General features: G+C 45.2%; 1 protein-coding gene across 1 annotated transcript; it reads left to right on the top strand.

Moving 5' to 3' along the window:
* The first annotated feature begins 2990 nt into the window (after positions 1 to 2990).
* On the top strand, positions 2991 to 16613 carry USP1 (ubiquitin specific peptidase 1). The gene is made up of 9 exons (XM_056122433.1): positions 2991 to 3125; positions 5350 to 5584; positions 7761 to 7884; positions 8443 to 8547; positions 9104 to 9264; positions 10403 to 11094; positions 12617 to 12781; positions 13410 to 13611; positions 15172 to 16613. The coding sequence occupies exons 2-9, from the start codon at positions 5415 to 5417 to the stop codon at positions 15905 to 15907; spliced, it is 2355 nt and encodes a 784-aa protein (XP_055978408.1). The 5' UTR covers positions 2991 to 3125; positions 5350 to 5414; the 3' UTR covers positions 15908 to 16613.
* Positions 16614 to 17750: the final 1137 nt, after the last annotated feature.

The raw sequence follows: 17750 nt of genomic DNA, 5'->3' as shown, positions 1-17750 counted from the left end.
AAAGCCTTTATCAACCAAGGACTATCTCATGGTGCAGTGCTACCTGGAGTAGCAACTGAGATCGAATTATTTCTTGAGTTTGAGAAGGCCTTGAAGAAGGAACGTGGAGAAGAGAATTTTCGGTATCTGAAGGCTTTGAAGCTGAGGCGCCGTGAAGGACTCATGCGAGCACAATTTCCGAAGTTGTGCAAAGTGGCAAACACACGGAAGTGAAAAATGGATGGAACATTTTGTGATAAGTCCACAAAAGAATTCTTCTCTACTTGAACAGACAAGGAAGTTGAGGATGCAGTGTCGAGGCCACCGATCAAGCGACATAGTGTAAAGCCATCTGACATGACGGCATTACCAAAAGTGTACAATACAACTCGTGAGGAGGTAACAACAGTCTCAGAAAGCTCAGCTTGTCTCAGAGGGAGAGACAAGTTCTGTCTTAAAGGTCCTTGATGCACTGATGGGGAGACAACAGCATTAAAGGGAAAAAAATAAAAAGAATCTTGGGCTCTATCTTCCTTATTAATTCATTAGCAGGTCCTCTTTGTTCTGCTTCAAAACGGATGCTTCATTTTGTCAGCTCTCAGTAGTCCCACTGCAACTGCCTTAGTCCAAGCCCCATACGGGGTGTTTCTCCTAGCTCCTTGAAACAGCATGAACTTTTCTGCTTGGTGTGTGTGGCACCTGAGACAGAACCTGGGGCTCATGTATGCAAGATATGCACTTTACCACAAGCCACATGCCTGGTTTCTTTTTGAAAGCCAACAGTTGGGGCCAGAGCGATAGTACAGCGGGTAGGGCAGTTTGCCTTGCACACGGCCGAAACTAGGTTCGATCCCCCCGCATCCCATATGGTCCCCCAGGAGTAATTCCTGAGTGCAGAGCCAGGAGTAACCCCTGAGCATTGCTGGGTGTGACCCAAAAAGCAAAAAAAAAAAAAAAAAAAAAAAAGAAAGAAAGAAAGAAAGAAAGAAAGAAAGCCAACGGTCATCCACGACCAGCAGCCACTTTACAAATCATGCCACTCAGCAAGGCTTGCGATTGCCTTGGCCGGCTTCATCAGAGCCCTCCCGGTGTAACTAAGTCCCTATCCCTAACCTATCACGGTGCTTTTCGCCTCCCCTGGACCCTTCTTCATCCCCTTAGGCTCTCTTGGCCGGCTCAGCTCCGCTCAGATGCTAACGGAAAGGTGGACTTTCCGGATTCTCCGATCCCAAACCGGACCCTCGCCTCTTCTCATCGCCCACACGATTCGTCGTCAATTCTGCTTCACTTCGGCCCCCTCCGAGCAGAGCAGAGGAAGGTCCTTTGGGTGGTGGACTACCTGGCGAGCCGGAAAGCACCCGGCACCCTAGCAGGCGGCTCTCGGAAAAACACACATGCACCAACATCAAGGGCGGGTTCCGCCCCAACCTGATCGCGGCTTCTGCTTTCTCACCGGGCAATACACACGCTGCCCGGAGCAACAACAGCAGGCGAGGCAGCCTGGCCGTTCCCGAGCCCCCCGGCGACGGCCGAGCGAGGCCCCCCAAATACGCTCCCGCGTCCTTGTCCCGCAGGAAAGGGAGAGGGGGTGGGGGTGGGGGCCTGGAGCCGAGTCCCGGAGGGGGCGAGGAAGGCGCCTCGGCTCCAGGTTCTCGGCTAAAGAACTGACAGTTACCCCGGGGACTACAGCCGCGACTCGGAATGGATATTTAGAAATAATAAAAAAAACCCCAAACACCCCAGCACGGAGGATGCATCCAGCAACAGCCACTTTCCCCCCCACCCCGCACCCTAGAGGAGTTTCCCCGAGCTCCGCCCGCTCATGCACCCACGCCAGAAGGCAGGCGGGGCTTCTGGCTTCTCCCCACCTCCGGAAGCTGCACCTTCCCACCTCCCCGCCCTCCCGCCGTCCTGGGGGGATTAACAAAACGCAGCTGAAATTTAACAGTCGCCGGAGAAAGCGCGCACGCGAGCGCCAATCAGAGCGGGGGTGGGGGGTGGAGGAAACCGTAGTGGCAGTCTGTATGCTCAGCCGCGATTGGCTGGAGCCCTCCGCTCTTCTTCTTGCTATTGGCCCGGCTGCCTCTCGTCCCGCCCACCCAATTGGCTTTTTTTTTGTTTAGGTACTTCTGATTGGGTCCTCCCCGGAGGGGAGGGCGGGGCGCAATTGGGGGCTCTTGCTCCTCGCGGATTGGTAGATTTGAGCACCGGCGGCTGGGGAGGAAAAAAAAAATAAAGAAAAATAAAGAAAAGGCCCGTCCTAGCTTCTCTCTGTCCCGTCTCCCGACCCGTACGCGGTTCCCTTAACTCGCGCGGACCAATGGTTAAAAAAAAGAAAAAAAAAAGGGTGTGAGGCTCGAGCGCGCCATCCAGGCCTCCGGTCCACCCCCCCTCCCAGCGCGCGCGCCCTGGGCGAGGACCCGCGCGGGCTGCCCGCGACGATGCCTGCGCTGTTTGAAAGTGCGGAACCCGTTAGGCTCCGGGGGGAGGCCCCGTTCGGGGGGCTCCGGCGGCCGGGCGGGCCGGGAGGGTGGGCGCGCGGCGGGCGCGCGGCGGCGCCGGCTCCCCGGCGCGCCTGCAGCGCGGGGCCCCGGCGCCGGCGTTCGCGCCGGGCGCCACTTCCCGTGGCGGCGCTGGCGCGGGCGGAGGCGCTCCGCCGGGGGGTCCTGAGACGGAGGAAAACGCGCCAAGTTCCCGTCGGTGGCCGAGAGCCGGGCAGACCCCGGCGGTCCGGGCGCTGCGCGAGCCGGCCGGCTTGGGGCGCTCCTCGGCCTCCCGGCGCGGGCGCGGGCGCGGGCGCGGGCGCGCGGGTGGGCGCCGGCCCCGGGGATGTAGTGGGCGGCGGCGGCGGCGGCAGCGGCGGCGCCCGGCTTCCCGCTCCCGAGAGCGAATGGTCACTCCCCCGCGGGGCAGGGCCAGCCCAGCCAGCCGCGCTCCTCGGGGGGTCGGGCTGTGCGTGCGCGCGGGGGCTGCGCGCGCGCGCGTGTGTGTGTCGTGTGTGTGTGTGCGCGGGGGGCGTCCCCGCCGGCCCGGGCCAGGTGCGTGCGTGTGTGTGTGGTGGGGGGGCTCACCTGTGGCCGCCCCCTCTCGCCCCGACTGGACTCGCCGGCGACGCCTCCGCGGACCTCGCTTCGGGCCATGAGCAGGTAACGGTGTGGGGGGGTGGGGGGTCCTGGGGGGTCGCGCGGGGCACCCCCCCGAGCCCCTCTCGGCGGCAGGTGCGGACGGGCGGCCCGGTGCGTCCCGGGGCCCCGAGGGGTGCCGAGCCGGCAGCCCGGCGGGGTCGGTCCCCCCCACAGCCCCGAGGACGCGGGTGCACCGCGCACTTGAACTTTTCCCTTGTGTTGTGTGTGTGTGTGTGTGTGTGTGTGTGCGCGCGCGTGTGCGTGTTTTTTCCCCTCGGAGTCTTTGGAACGCCACGTGTCTTGAGACCTTTGTCGGGAGCGCGGGGAGTGGGGCGCCCCTCCACGCCGGGAAGTTGGCTTCTCGGGTTTGATGGATTGATTTACTATTTATTTATTTATTTTTTTAATCCCGCCCCCGTTTTTGTTTTTTTTTTTTTCCTCTTCCCTTTTTAATTTCCCGGGCGGCCGCGCTGTCACCCGGGCGGGCGGGGGTGGCGCGCGGCCGCGGCCTCGGGGCGGGGGGTGGGGGGCGGGGGGCGCGGGGCCCGCGCGCGGGTGGCGTGGGGGGCAGCCGCCGCCGAGCCGCGCGTTGGATGGCAGCCCCCAGCCCCGTCGGGTCGGGGGGCGCGGGAGCGAGGAGCCCGGGGCGCAGGGCCCGCCGAGCCCCGCCGAGCCCTAGCGTCGCCGTCCCGTTAAGTCGCGGCTGCCCCGGGCAGGATGGGCGTCTCGGTGCCCGGGGCTGGTGGTGGTAGTGTGGGGTGGGGGGGTCCGTTATTCCAGCTGCTCGGCCTTGCCCCGCCGCCCCCCACCCACACGCACACACACACACATACACACACACTCACGCACTCACGCACACGCACGCCCCCGCTGGTTTACCCGAATGACTTGGTCACTTTTTCAGCCTGGGAATTAGTTTCCGGAAAAAGAAAAAAAGAGAAAACACACACACACACACACACACACACACAGACACACCTTTTACACACCCACACACACGCGCCCTCCGCGCCCCCCTGGTTTACCCAAGTGACTTGGTCACTTTTCCAGGCTGGGAATTAGTTTCTGAACAGAAAAGAAAGAACGGGGACACACACACACACCCACACCCAAACACCTTCACACACACACACACACACACACACACACACACACATCACATCACAGCACCTTCCCCCCCACCTGGAAGTATGAGGGTCCCTGATGCCTTCGCCACCTCCGCCCGCGGCGGGGCGTGGCCTGGTTTTTCCATTCATAACTTTTTATTTCCTCGGTGGCTCTTGGGGAGGGGAGGTGGAAGTCGGTCCGCTCGCTTTCTAGTAATTCTTCCCGTTTCCAAAAAAACCAAAAAAGATGCATTCTTGCCTCCTACTGCTGGTGCCGGGAGTGAGGCGGGTTCCCCGAGGGAGGAGCCCGGGGCGGGCGGGGTGGCGTCCTTGGAGTGGATTTGTCCCTGCGGCCGCCTTTGCCCCGCCTTGGGTCGCAGCCGGCTGTGCGGACTTGGGGCACTCTTGGGTGATTCCTGGTTGTTTCCCCCATAGCGGGACGAGAGGGCGGAGGGTTGCGTAAATAGGACCACAGCTCACGTCGCCGGGCTCCCCCCCCCCACCCCCCACACACATTTCAAAAGTTTTACAAGGAAAGGTGGCAAATGATCGTCTTTTGAAAAACACCCAACGAGGTCCCTAAACCTGAGAAGACACTGTGGCTTTCTTAGATGCACTCAGTGCAGCACTATTTTATACCACTCTTGTTTTTATTTTGGTTCATCTTGTCTTCTTGTATGCTAATTTCCTTGAAGTAAGATTTAAAGGACTTTATTTCTTGTCTGCATGGAAGAGCCCTTGGATGGAGGACTCCTTCCCTGGGCACTGTGGGTTTCCCATTTATTTCCGTTTCCCTTTCCTACTTTAGAATTAGAAATTGGGTAGTTCAGCTGATATTGTTGAATGAATGAAGAAGCTAAGCTTTTTTGCTCCCTTGCTGCCTTTTGCTAGGTCGACTAAAGTGGGTTGTTTTGTGACCCTTAATAGTCTCTAACTGCTGTTTGATAATCACTTAAGCATCTGATCTTTTTTTGTTGTTTAAGAAAATTAAGGATAAATGATAAGCGCTTTAAGATTGCCAAGCATTAGATTTTCAAGTAGAAAGTTTTTATTAGTACTATTCCTTGGTAAATTTATTTTCAGGGTTTTTGCTGTCTATAACTGATAACACTAATGATACCTTTATCTCTGATTAACAGATATGATTGGTGATTAAAAGGTCCCTGTGTAAATTCTTGACTCCTCCTTGGGATTTGAAGTGAAAATGCCTGGTGTTATACCTAGTGAAAATAATGGACTTGCAAGAGGTAGTCCGTCAAAGAAAAACCGACTTTCCTTGAAGTTTTTTCAGAAAAAGGAAACTAAGAGGGCCTTGGAGTTCACAGATTCTCAAGAAAATGAAGAAAAGGCTTCAGAATATAGAGGGTCTGAAATGTATGTATTTAGTTTTATTCTGGGCCACACCCTGTAGTGTCAAGGGCTACTCCCAGTACAGTTCTCAGTCATGCCTGGTGGTGCTCCTGGCCTCCTGCATGCGCCCAGCCTGCGTGTATGAAATGTGTGTATTTTAAGTATTATATTCTGACCTGATAGTCTGTAGAGGTAAGCAAAATAAGAGCAAAATAAAGCAAAAACCTTGCAACAGCGAGAGTAGTCTCTCATGGGGAGAAGAGAGCTGGTGCTCCCCACCAGGGATCACATGCACTGTCCAATCCATCGATGCTGTGCTCAGCCTAACTCCGTGAAATACCGATTAAAATTATTTTTTCAATTTAAACCAGTTTGGGGGAGGTGGGGATGGAGAGATACTACAGCGGGGTTAGGTGCTTGCCTTGCACTGTCAGGCCAGATTCATTCCCCAGCACCCCACCTGGTCTCTCAAGCCCCACCAGGAGTGATTCCTTAGAGCAGAGCCTGGGGCAAACCCTGAGCACTGCTGGGTGTAGCCCCAAGACAAAAAAAAATGAACTTGTGAAGGACAATTTTTTTTTTTAAGGGTAAAGAAATGGGTAGTTAATATTTACCTCAGGTTGAAATTGTTATTCTTTTGCAAACTGCGAAATTGTTTTGTGCATATAATTTATAATTAAAAACTTTAAATGCAAACAAAAAGTGACTGAAAAATCAGAACAGAATGGAATGCTTTATTTCACCAATATTTGCGCTATTTGAGGGCCTACATCTAACTCCTTGTTATAAAAGAGAGGTGGGTACTCTGCTGTATCAGAACCTAAAGTGGGTTTGGTCCCGTGTGTGATTTTTGAGTACTTACCGGTAGTCCTTTTGGAAGGTAGTGTGTGAACCTTTTGCTTGTGTTTATGCTCAAAGACGCTTTGTGGGATTGGAGTAATAGCTAGTAGGTGTAAAGTAAGTGAAAATGTCAGGAAAGCCCACCATTCGTTAAAGTGAGATAAAAGAGTCATAAACGAAATTATTTTGCATGTGTGGCAGGATTGGACCCAGGGCTTTAACTCCATCACTGAGCTCCTCCACTCCTCACCGATGCTGGATTGTGGACCGTGCCCAGTGGTGCTCGGGGACTCTTCCGGACTTAGTGTCGGGTTGGGGACGAAGTGGGGTGTGGGCAGGTTGCTGTTCTCTGGTGGGTGAGTTCATGGGCCAGGACATGAATCCAGGACTTCCGCATCAAAGCATGCGCTCCACCCCTTTGAGGTATCTCCCTGGCCCTGAAAATTGGATTTTAAGTGAAGGGACAACTGCTTAAATCTCTTCATGGATCATTTCCTTTTAGTTTGAGATTGAATCTCGGCAACACTTGTTATCTTAATAGTATACTTCAGGTAAATCAGGTTCACACTTTGTGGCAAGTGGTTTATCAGAGCCGTCATCCTGGAGCCTTCTCAGTCTTTTATTAACCATTTTCTTTCTCTCCCCCCCTTCCTTCCTTTCCCTTTTCCTTCTCTCCCTTTCCACTCTCTATCTCCCTCCCCCCTCTTCTCCCACACCAGACTGTGCTCAGGGCTTACTCCTGGTGTTGGGGGAGGGGACTACAGATTGCGCAGGGGATTGAAATGGGGTCAGCTGCATGCAAGACAAGCCCAAACACCCCGTACTGTCCCTCCTGCTCTGTACTGGTGTTTTAAAATATTTATTTGACTTCCGTTCTTGATAGATGTATAGCAGCCTTTGAACCTGTAGCATAGATTTCTCCTCACAATAGTCTGAGTGCTACGGGTCCTATGCCTGGCATGCCCATGGCCCTGAGTTGTCCCTGGCACCTCCGGTTTTGACTCTGATGGCAAGCGTCTACAGCCCCCCTGTATTGCTCGGAGCGCTTCTATATTTTTTTTTTTAAAAAAACGGATAGAATACATAATTTCCCCATCATACAACTTTATTTATTTATTTTTTTTTGGCCACACCTGGTGATGCTTAGGGATTACTCCATACCCTGTGGCGCTCGAGGGACCTTGTGGGATGCCGGGGATCAAACCTGGGGGTCACCTGTGAGCAGACGTCCGACCTGCTATACCATCAGTCCAGCCCAACCCATTACACTACCTCTGAGAAGAGCCTAACCTAGGGAAGTAATAAATTTTCCCTTAGTTCTAAGACGCTGTTTCATTGTACTTTCTCCCCTGTGTGTTAGTGACCAAGTTGTTCCTGCAGCGGCACAGTCCTCGCCTATAAACTGTGAGAAGAGAGAACATCTGTTACCGTTTGTGGGACTGAATAATCTTGGCAACACTTGTTATCTTAATAGTATACTTCAGGTAAATCAATAATTCTATGTAGTAAGACCTGAGTAAGCATATAATTATGTAATATTTAATGTTTGGGGCTTTCACATCATGGGGAGATAGTAATTCATTCCCATGATGAATTACTTGAATTACTTTGTTTTTGGTTGTGAATATGTGGATAGTGCGGCAGATAATGAATGTTACTCACCTCCGTAAGAGATAAAAAAGTGATGCAGTAAATGAAATTGGGATCACAAATGGAGTGGACTTTGTTTAACTGGAAAGATGCCAAGATCCTCTAGTTTTTCAGTGCTCCCTCCGTCCCCCATTTCTGGATGTTTTCTGTATTGTATCCTAGAGCCGTAATTCTTAACAGCTCTTCCAGCTCAGTGCTCTGCTACCAGTAAAGGAAGATCAACAGTGGGCTATTGGTTGGAGTAAGAAATAGTTTTTTGGGCACAATTCTTAGAATTTCAGGTTTTAAGTGATGCACATTTAAAGGTGTCCTATAAAAAGCATGATTATATGTCAGTGATTATAGGTGTATTGCTTTTCTTCAGTAAACACTCTGACAATCCCATTTTGTAGGTATTATATTTTTGTCCTGGTTTTAAATCTGGAGTGAAGCACTTATTTAATATTATCTCAAGGAAGAAAGACGCCCTGAAAGATGAAGCCAGTCAAAAAGAGAAGGTAAAAAGTTATAATGTAATATAAAAAAATACTTGGAAATTCCCCTTGTTAGAAATAAAAAAGTCATTGATGTACAGAGGGCTTGGGATATAGTTTATTTCTCTTAATAAGCTGCTACTGGGAATTGAATTGCTCAGTATCTTAATAGCAGAAAGGCAGTGATTTTTTTTGTTCTTACGGGATAGCTAACTATATCTTTATTGGGTGTCTCTGCTATTTACTAATAAACATTTATATGCCATCCACACAGTTATCACCCGTTACTATCTGTTGATTTTATATTGACTCAGTTTTAAAATTTAAGCGAATGTCACAAAAGGAGTAGAAAATCGATCCATATACAAAGTTAGCAAAAATATTCCTATATTTTAATTTTACCCCTATAAAATAGTGATTTTGTGAGATTAATTTAGAAAAGCTAGTAGTGTCCTATGAGACAAAGATAGGGAGGGGAACTGCCCTTGATTTGTTTATATATGAAAATTCATATATATTTATATATATTTACTTACATTTATATATATCTATATGGGGGTTTGTGTTTATTTTTTGACAGGGAAATTGCAAAGAAGATTCTTTGGCAAGTTATGAACTTATTTGCAGCTTACAGTCCTTGATCATTTCAGTTGAACAGCTTCAGGCTAGCTTTCTTTTAAATCCAGAGAAATACACTGATGAACTTGCTACTCAGCCACGACGACTGCTCAACACACTCAGGTAGAGCCTCTGATGAAATTGAGGGTATCGGTCCAGCTGTTTCTTTAGAGGCTGGTGATAAGTGGACACACGACAAGGAAATGATGGAATCTGCGGGTCCTCTTATCTCATGCTCCGAGAGTCATTTACGATTTGGGCCACACCAGCGGTGCTCAGGGCTTACTTGAGGCTGTGCACTCAAACGTCACTCTTACTGGTGCTTGGTGGGCCCCACCACATTTTTCAATAGAAAATAGTAATGTGTTTAGTTATGGCGTGTTGCCAGTATTTTACTTGTGCCATATAATTTTGAATTGGAAAATTTCTGAATTTTCGTTCATTTGGATCATAAGGGGCTGAGCTTATGAATTGTAGACTTATATCTAAAATATTAAGCAGAAGAATAAATTTCAAATATTATGTTAATGTGTATGTGTAGAGGAAAATTATTTTAATTAATTTGTAGTGTCTAAAAAAAGGAAATACATAAACCTTCTAGACCAAAGAATTAAGGTCTTTAAAACGTATCATTTAATTTAGGAATACAACTAGGTGTAATGAATTGCTTTGATTGGGGGGTATGGCCTGGGGGTGCTCAGATACTGATACCTGGGATCATGTGCCAAGGATCGAACCTAGAGCCATCTCCCCAGGCCACACTGCTGTGTTTCTGTGAGGCAGTACTGTATGGTGACCAGGAGCAAATTTGAGTCTTGGCTTCCCATTTTAGTTGGCTCTTCGCTCCTAAGGCATGTTACCTATTGTGTTAAAATGATGATTTAGTGCGCACTTCAGGGTTATTTATAGTGAGAATTATATAGAGCAGTTGGAACAAAAATTGGTGCATGTACTAGCTATTACTGTGAAAAGAAGATCAAAATACTTATGGTGGTGAAAAAAATGAGTGTCTGCACTAGCTCAAAGGCACAGCCTAGGCTTTGTATAGGTGAGAGCATACTGGATATGCTTACCAGTACTCGAATTTTATTTTTACTTTCATTTGTGAGATTACAGATAAGTTTCAAATGAGGTAAATGAGTGCTGGTAGAGTTTTCAAAGTATCTGTGAAGGGCTTACGGATTATTTTGATAGAGAAAAGTTTTCCTTTGTTTTCTATTCTCTAAACTTGAGTGGATGAAATTGAAATTGTCATTTCTAGGGAACTCAACCCTATGTATGAAGGATATCTCCAGCATGATGCACAGGAAGTATTACAGTGTATTTTGGGGAACATTCAAGAGACATGCCAACTCCTAAAAAAAGAAGAAGTAAAAAATGTGGCAGAATTATCTACCAAGGTCGAGGAACAACCACATCAGAAAGAGGAATTAAGTGGCATGAAAAGCATAGAGATGGACAGTGTAAGGCATTCTGAAGACTATAAAGAAAAACTTCCAAAAGTAAATGGGAAGAGAAAAAGTGATACCGAGTTTGGTAATACGAAGAAAAAAGTTAAAGTATCCAAGGAACACCAATCATTGGAAGACAACCAGAGACAAACCAGATCAAAAAGAAAAGCTACAGGTGATATGTTAGAGGTTCCTCCTAAAGTGATCCCCAAGTACGTTTCTGAAAATGAGAGTGCAAGATCCTCGCAAAAGAAATCAAGAGTCAAATTAGATTGGTTAAAGTCTGCAGCAAAGCAACCCAGCATTTTTTCTAAATTCTGTAGTCTGGGGAAAATATCAACGATCCAAGGATCCAAAGGACAATCGAAGGAAAGCGAGTATGATCTTGATGAAGAGGACCTGGGCAAATATGAAAATGATAACACAGCGAATGGTTGTGGACTTGAATCTCCAGGGAATAATGTTAACCCTGAGACCAATGAAGTTAAGCCCATAAACAAAGGTCGGTATGATTTATTCTGAGATATCGATAACTGGAAGTCACAACTGCAGAATTGTAATGTTCTCCTGTTAGGTGCATGTAGAGCATAACTATGGCCTAAGTGTTGGGCTTGGGGCTCTTTGTGGGGGCATTTGGGGTGCTCTGCAGCTCAGCCCTGGCCACAGTTTTAAGAGAGAATAAACAGTGTGAGTGGGAGAGTTTTTGGTTGGAGACCACACCTGCCAGCACTGCAGACAGCCCAGTGCGGGGCTCCCTCCCAGTGGCTGTCAGAGGACCCCGCCCTGCCGGCTCCCGAACTGCTTCCCGGGCCTATTGTGGTGGTCGCTGCTTAACTGTGCTTAAGTGGATTTTGGGTGTATACGTCTGTCTCAGGTTAATTTTTCATTTATAAATGAGGGGAATTGAAGACGCATTAATAGATGAAAATGCTATTTTTACTGCTTGATGTTTTTGTTTTTGGGCCACACCTGGTGGTGTGGAGGGCTTATTCCTGGTGGCACCAGGGGTTGTACAGGGTGCCAGAGAGTGAACCTGGGTTTGACGCGTGGAAGGCAAGAGCCTTAGCCCACTGTGCTATGTCTTTGCCCCCCTCCCCTTACGTATTTGATTCAAACCCAAGAAATTATATTTAGTGAAGTGCAGTTTTTAAGTAGAGAACTAAGAGTTAATACCATATTGAGCTTATTTTCCGACTGGGGGCTGGAGCAGTACTACAGTGTGTAGGGTGCTTGCCTTGTATATAGCTGCCCTGTGTCCCACCCCTGGCTCCTCATTTGGTCCCCTGTGCTGTCAGGAGTAAGCCCTGAGCACTGCTGGATGCGGTCCCAAAACAAGGATTTCTGCCTAGTTTTGTCTAGAGCATTTCCAAAACAGGCAATCCGATGCCACCCTTAAGGGATACTGGAACCATCCAGAATAGTGGTGGTACCCTCAGGTGAAATAAGGGCTAGAGGGAGGTTTTCTGTTTGTTCCCTTAAAAGAGGTAGATTTCTAGGGGGTATGCACTGAGGTTTTTTTCCTAAAAGTTTGGGAACTCTGGTATAGATTTACAGAGTTCAGAAGAAATTCGTGATATTGGAATAGTTAAAAACTTTCCAAGTATGAGGCTGGAGCGATAGCATAGTGGGTAGGCTGTTTACCCTGCACACGGCCGACCCAGGTTTGATTCCCAGCATCCCATATGGTCCCCCGAGCACTACCAGGAGTAATTCCTGTGCATCGCCGGGTGTGACTCAAAAAGCAAAAAAAAAAACCCAAAAAACCCAACTTTCCAAGTTTAACCCTATTGGGAAATTACGTATAAGGGGTGTCTTTCAGGGAACTGACACAATTTTCAGGGTTTGAGAACTATAATTCAGATAGATTTTTTTTAGATAGGGAACTTATACTTCATAAATGTAGATATGAAAACCAACTATAATCCATGATACAATGAGTTTAACTGGGATTTTAATTATGCTTATACTAAAGACCTAACCTATAGACTTAATATATTACCTTTTTTTATTTTTTTAATGAACAGAGCAAATTGGTTTTGAATTAGTAGAAAAGTTATTTCAAGGTCAACTGGTATTAAGAACTCGTTGCTTAGAATGTGAAAGTTTAACAGAAAGAAGAGAAGATTTTCAAGACATCAGTGTACCGGTACAAGAAGATGAGCTTTCTAAAGTAGAAGAGAGTTCTGAAAGTAAGCAAAATTGGAGATTTCTGTGGTCTATACAGTAGTTTGTTTTAGGAAAATTGTCTGATAATTAGCTTAAGATTATTACTGAGGAAACCTAATGTCTGGCATAATTCTTCTGCTATTAAAATATCGCTTGTTAACAGTATGTATATACTTGGTGGCATCTTGATTTTGATCAGTGGGATATGTTTTTTTAACATACAGTGCAATGCTTTGATATATTAACTTGGGGACTGGAACCAGTCACTGACATTGACTTTATTAACATATTTAACTTGTAATGTTTAGGCCACTGTTTTATCTGGTTTAAGTTTCAGAAAGTGTGGAAATGTCATGGGAAGTTATTATGAGACTAGTTTTAACTTCTCAGATATTTAAAATTGTTTATTATATAGAAAGCCTCGCTCACTGACCCAATAGGATTAATAGTGTTTACTGTCCTGTCATATTTTTTTTCCCTTTTTCTGCTGATCAAATAGAAATATATAAAAGATGTGTGCACTATTGGGAAAAAACTAAGAAATACATGATTTGAAGTCAACTGAAGTGTGCAGTAATTTTAAACATCGAATTTTATAGTCTTACTTTAAATGTCTGAGTTTTTTCTGATTGCAAGAATTCTCTTCTGTAGTTTCTCCAGAGCCAAAAACAGAAACGAAGACCTTGAGATGGGCGATATCACAGTTTGCTTCAGTGGAGAGGATTGTAGGAGAAGATAAATATTTCTGTGAAAATTGCCATCATTATACTGAAGCCGAACGAAGTCTTTTGTTTGACAAAATGCCTGAAGTTATAACTATACATTTGAAGTGCTTTGCTGCTAGTGGCTTGGAGTGAGTATTATAAAGAAAAGGGGGTGGGGAGGAGTTGCTATATAAGAATTTTTGTTCAAAATATGGCAATAGTAACAAAATAGTGTAATAAAGTACTGAAATGAAGTAATTTACAAATTACCTTAGAAAAGTACTCTTGGGAGCCTTAGCCTTTTCTATAGAAATGCACTAGTTAAAATCCTTTTGGTATGAATATTCTATGGTTTCCCATGTTTTTATTTTTGTTCCTTATTAGATAAAATTGTATGCAGCAGGACTGCGTAAAAGGGAACAGATATTTTATATGTCAAGGTTTTTGTTTTGTTTTGGGGCTACACCCAGTGATGCTCGGGAGTTATTCCTCTCTGCACTTGGGAACCATTCCTGGCAGTGCTTGGGACCATATGCATGCAGGGGATTGGACCCAGGTCAGCTGCGGGCCAGGGAAGCTCTATTGCTCCAGCTCTCAAAGATTTTTTTCCCCAAATTTTTGTGTTTGCTTTTGGGTCACACCTAGTGATATTCAGGGCTTACTCCTGGCTCTGCACTCAGGAATCACTCCTGGTGGTGCTTGGGGGACTATATGGGATGCTGGGGATTGAACCTGGGTCGTCCGTGTGTAAGGCAGACGCCCTGTCCTCAAGGACTAATGCTCCGGTCCCCCTCAAGATTATTTTAAGGAATGAAAAGACAAAATTATTTTAGTTTTGGGATAACCCAGGAAATAAAAGAACAGTTTAAGAGATTTTGTAATATAATTGAAAGTTGAATTATCTGAAAGCTATTTTTAAAAATTACTTTGACAGAGGATGGCTCAGGCCTGTGTATACTTTGCATGTTAGAGCCCTGGACGTCATCCCTGCCTCCCCCGCCCAGTGATAGGTGCAAAAATGCCAATCATATTTTGGGTTGCTTCTGGCTTTCTGATATTTACCATAGTGCAGATTTTTCTTTGTGTTTTTCGGGTGAGATGGGGAGGGATGCACCCTGGCAGTGCTGAGGGGCTACTTGGGGATCATGCAGTGTCTGGGGTTGGAACTCGGTCCCTTGCACATTCAGAACGCGAACTCCTATCCTTTGACTGTCCCTGGCGCCACTACTTTATTTTATCCCCAGGTCTCAGTAGAGATGAAAGATGCCCATTTGAAGTGTTTAATGTCATTACTGTACAAAATTAGGGAAATGAAGAGGGAAAGACTTCATGGAAAAATATGAATTATTAGCAGTAATTTTGCTCTTTTGTATGGATATTTTAAGTTTTTGTTTGCTTTTTGGGTCATACCCAGTGATGCTCAGGGGTTTTGGCACTGCACTCGGGTGTTACTCCTGGTGGCGCTCGGGGGACCCTATGGGATGCTGGGGATTGAACTGGGACGGCTGTGTGCATGGCAAAAGCTCTACCCGCTGTGCTCCAGCCCCTTGTATGGATATTTTAAAGTTGGCATCTTTTGGTTTTGTTTATTCACATGAGCACTAAATATTAAGAGTTCATTTAGACTTAGTTGTTGTCATGTTGAGTGTAAAACTGAACATATTTCAAGTGGAGTTGCAGAAAACTGGGTTTTCTTTTTCCTCCCGAAGGTTTGATTGTTATGGTGGTGGACTTTCCAAGATCAACACTCCTTTGCTGACTCCGCTCAAGTTGTCACTAGAAGAATGGAGTACAAAGCCAACCAACGACAGCTATGGATTATTTGCAGTCGTGATGCACAGTGGCATCACAATCAGTAGTGGGCATTACACTGCTTCCGTTAAAGTCACTGACCTTAACAGCTTAGAACTAGATAAGGGGAATTTTGTGGTTGACCAGATGTGTGAAATAGGTAAGCCAGAACCATTGAATGAGGAGGAAGCAAGGGGTGTGGCAGAAAATTATGACGATGAAGAAGTATCGATTAGAGTTAGTGGAAATACACAGCCAACTAAAGTTTTGAACAAAAAAAATGTAGAAGCTGTCGGACTTCTTGGAGGACAAAAGAGCAAAGCGGATTATGAGCTATACAACAAGGCATCTAATCCTGATAAATTTGCCAGTACAGCATTTGGTGAAAGTAGAAATTCTGAGACTAACAGTACTAATGGGATGCATGAATCCGATAGAAACAAGGAAGCCATTGACCAGACAGGCATTAACATTAGTGGATTTGAGAACAAAATTTCATACGTAGTGCAAAGCTTAAAGGAGTATGAGGGGAAGTGGTTGCTCTTTGATGACTCGGAAGTGAAGGTTACTGAAGAGAAGGACTTCCTCAATTCCCTTTCCCCGTCCACATCTCCTACATCTACTCCTTACTTGTTATTTTATAAAAAATTATAGAGTGTATTTTCCTGTGTATATATTAAACAGATCTGGACAAAGGTAAAGTTGATTACATCTATCTTTAGCTTATCTTTTTGAAGCTATTGGATATTATTGGTCTCTAGGTTTTTATATAGTGAAATTTAACTGAAAACCATGTTAATTCTAGAATTCATTTTTCTTAGAGACTAGTGATGCATTAGCTTCTGGGAACAAACTTGTATAAGTTCTTAGTTGAAACCCCAAAAAAGGGACGCATTTAAACACTTTGAATCTACACCTATATTTTGTTCGCTTTTTAAAATAAAGTGCTTGTATTTGTATCTCCAAATTTTGGAGTAATTATATGATGTTTATAGGTCCTGTGGTTTTTCAACTAAGCAGAATCTCATTTCAGTATAGTTTTATAAAAAGTCATGAAGCAAAATCTTTTAATGGGCTGTTTAGGGGCAAAGTCTGGACTATGTGTATTTTATGCCTTTGAATCACTTTAAAAAGTGTCTCAAAAAACAGACAGTCCCTTTCTGTCTTCCCAAGAATTTTATATGTATTTATGAAGATGATTCTGTAGTAAATCTTTTTTGGGCATGGAATAATTTGTATTTCTTCATAGTCATACTCTGCACGTTCTGTATATATTACATCAAACCTAGAGGTGTGATCTAAAATTTAACTTTTTTTTTTTTAAACCGGGAGGTTAATAAAACTTAAACTGCTTAGCAAATATGTACACAATGCTTGAATTATTTTTTACTTCCATATTTTTACTATAAACGTAGGTGGGGAACAGGATATGTATACATATAATACATATGATTACATACACAATATGTATTATATATACACGTCTAAGCATGCACAATTATCTTTAATAATACTCATGACAGTGGAGGTTGTAGTAATTTTCAAATGGAATAATACTTAATTTTCCCTAAGTAATTTTACAGTAAAAGCTGTATGACATACTTACTGCTTTAAAGCAGATACATAACTCTCTGGAATCCTAAGCTGGAGAATTTAAGATGTTGTTTTAGGCGGACATAACTGGATTAAACTTCATTTTAAAATGGAAGGCTTATAAATAACTTGAGATATTTTTGGTATTAAGACTTAAAAAGATTCCTAAGGAACATAAAAGTGCTGTGAAGAGTAATTATTCATCTCCCATTTCAGTAGATTACCAGTCATTCATCACCCATTTCAGTAGATTACCAGTCAATACATTAGTTTGTTTTACATTTTCTTAAAAGAAGTGACCCCAGTGACTAATTATGTAATCTTGGAGTATAGGAATCACTGATCGAAATTTTAAATACGACTAGCCCTGAACACAGACTCAAGCTAAATGAAGCCGTGTAGGCTGAATAGAGCTTGGGCCTCTTAAAGGTTAACTTAATAAGACAGAGATTGTTCTAAGAAAGCCGAAGTATGTAAAAAGTTAAGAGGTATTTAGTATCATACTAGCGCTTCATTAAATGGGTAAAACCTCTTCTGACTCATAATTGTATGATAATTAAGTCAGGAGCTAATCTTATTTTTTGGGGGGTTTGTTTTGAGAGTTAACTCTGGGGCCTTCCACTTACAAAGCAAGTATATTTCTACCAACAAAGATGTACCCAAATGCGAAGTGATCTGAGGAAAATAACGTCTCTGTATTCTCTACTCATCTTGAAAGTATCTTATGTTCCCTGTTGTCACTTTACTGGATCCTCATCTTCCCCAGAAACATTTTTAAAGGTTATGCTGGTTTTTCACTGAGTTGGAGTATTATAAATAAAAGGGGAATGGGGAGAATTGCTATATAAGAATTTTTGGTCCAGCTGTGAAGACTAATCTGAAAACCCTTTGGGGGATTTAGTTT

This window comes from Sorex fumeus, unplaced genomic scaffold, assembly GCF_029834395.1.
Source record: "Sorex fumeus unplaced genomic scaffold, SorFum_2.1 ptg000045l, whole genome shotgun sequence".
Taxonomy (NCBI): Eukaryota; Metazoa; Chordata; class Mammalia; order Eulipotyphla; family Soricidae; genus Sorex; species Sorex fumeus.
This window is presented reverse-complemented; position numbering and strand designations above follow the sequence as displayed.